The sequence below is a fragment of the Trichinella spiralis genome, assembly GCF_000181795.1.
Source record: "Trichinella spiralis strain ISS 195 chromosome Unknown Scfld346, whole genome shotgun sequence".
NCBI classification, from domain to species: domain Eukaryota; kingdom Metazoa; phylum Nematoda; class Enoplea; order Trichinellida; family Trichinellidae; genus Trichinella; species Trichinella spiralis.
Window position 1 is genome coordinate 1 of NW_003527285.1, and position 1,610 is coordinate 1,610.

Here is a 1,610-nt window from a genome sequence, read left to right on the forward strand (position 1 = left end):
GAAATGGCCCACTTTTACATCTATCATTTACTTTCAGCATGATTTGACACTGATCGGTCTTTTGGAAAATTTGAACGTATACAATGCGGAAAATCATCCTGAATTTTCGGCTGCATTGATGGTCGAATTGCACGAAACATCCACGCACGGTTATACAGTAGAAGTAAGATGCATGCTGCGGAGGTTTCTTTTATGAATTTTAAATTCATTTAATTATGCGGTTTTAAATTTCTTATTTACATTTCAAGTTGTGGTATAGAACAAGTCTTAATAATAACACGTTGAAGCAACTGTTCATTCCTGAATGTTCGCCGACTTGCAGTGCGGAGGAATTTTTAAATTTTTCCAAAGGTAAAGGAGTGGCTGATTGGTTCGAAAGTTGTGAATCTCTTCCATCCACCATCACTTCAACAATGCAAGATGTGAATCATAGTGGTAAAAGAAAAATTTTTTTCATACAACTCATTGATAATTTATAATTAAAAAATAATTGCCTTTTCTCTTTCATATTTCAGATCTGGTTGTCATTTTATTATCAGTTTGCACTGGAATTTGTTGCTTATTATTGTTGCTTTTCATTGGTATTTTGTATAATGGAAAAAAAATCTCCCCACAACAGTAATTTTTTTGAATTTTCAAATCTAAACATCTCAGGAATTATTTGTTGAAATGTACCATTTTTAACTTTATTTTCAGTTTTTTATCATATGCTATCATAAAAAGCTCAAAATATCTTCAAGAAATTCATACTTTTTTTAACACAATTTATATACCTTTTAGATTTGCAAACCGGGAAGAATTATCCAAGCCATAAATGGCTATCACCATCATCAATCAGTAAAGCGGATTCACAAATCACACCATGAAAAAGATGATTCTGTATATATGAATAAGCTCATTCACTTGTTACCTTTATTGATTTATTTGACAGAAAAAACAATTTTTTACGAATAGGTAGAATTAATTTTTTTTGCTTTGGCAAATTATGCATAATTTATTTATATAAGCAAAGCATTTTTATTATGCAATAAATAAATATAAAAACTTTCTTATTGCATATTTTTTGCACAAAATAAATAAAAATTTATTTGAATCTACACTCTGTTCGATTTAATTTCTTGTTAACGCTCAAAAATATAAGCAAATTTTGACGAAAACGAAATAAACGCAATCTGAGTGTTTTATTTTCAGAAATGTTATTTTTACTTTTCAAAATAAAAAATATTAACTCCATTATTGTTCATATTTTAATGTTGAAAACATAAAAATTGCATCGTTTCTTCGTTCAATGTTGAATTCATTTTTCGATTATTTTTAAAATTAACACTTGGGTAGACCCTGAGTATTCATCAAAGACATGCCGCTTCTTTTGCTATATTTTGCGTAGAACTGTGATTGGTTTTGAATTTTATTGGTTTACACGGCGGCTAAATTTCATTACATGCTGTTGCGATGAATTTTACTCGTTGTTGGGAATCTCAATTTAACTGCCTGGCATTTTCATGCATTCTAGATGTCACATTTTCGTTTCTTTTTAACGCCCACATTTTGACTCAACGCTTTACTGTTATCCTCTATCTGTATATTAGTAGTAGCTAGATTATACTTTT

At 29.5% G+C, this 1,610-nt stretch overlaps 1 protein-coding gene across 1 annotated transcript; it reads left to right on the forward strand.

Moving 5' to 3' along the window:
- Positions 1 to 37: 37 nt before the first annotated feature.
- On the forward strand, positions 38 to 866 carry Tsp_13583 (conserved hypothetical protein; the record flags this gene model as incomplete). The annotated part of the gene is made up of 3 exons (XM_003370901.1): positions 38 to 163; positions 249 to 435; positions 781 to 866. Coding segments are annotated over 3 exons (399 nt in total), but the record flags the coding sequence as incomplete, so codon positions are not given.
- Between the last annotated feature and the right edge of the window lie 744 nt (positions 867 to 1,610).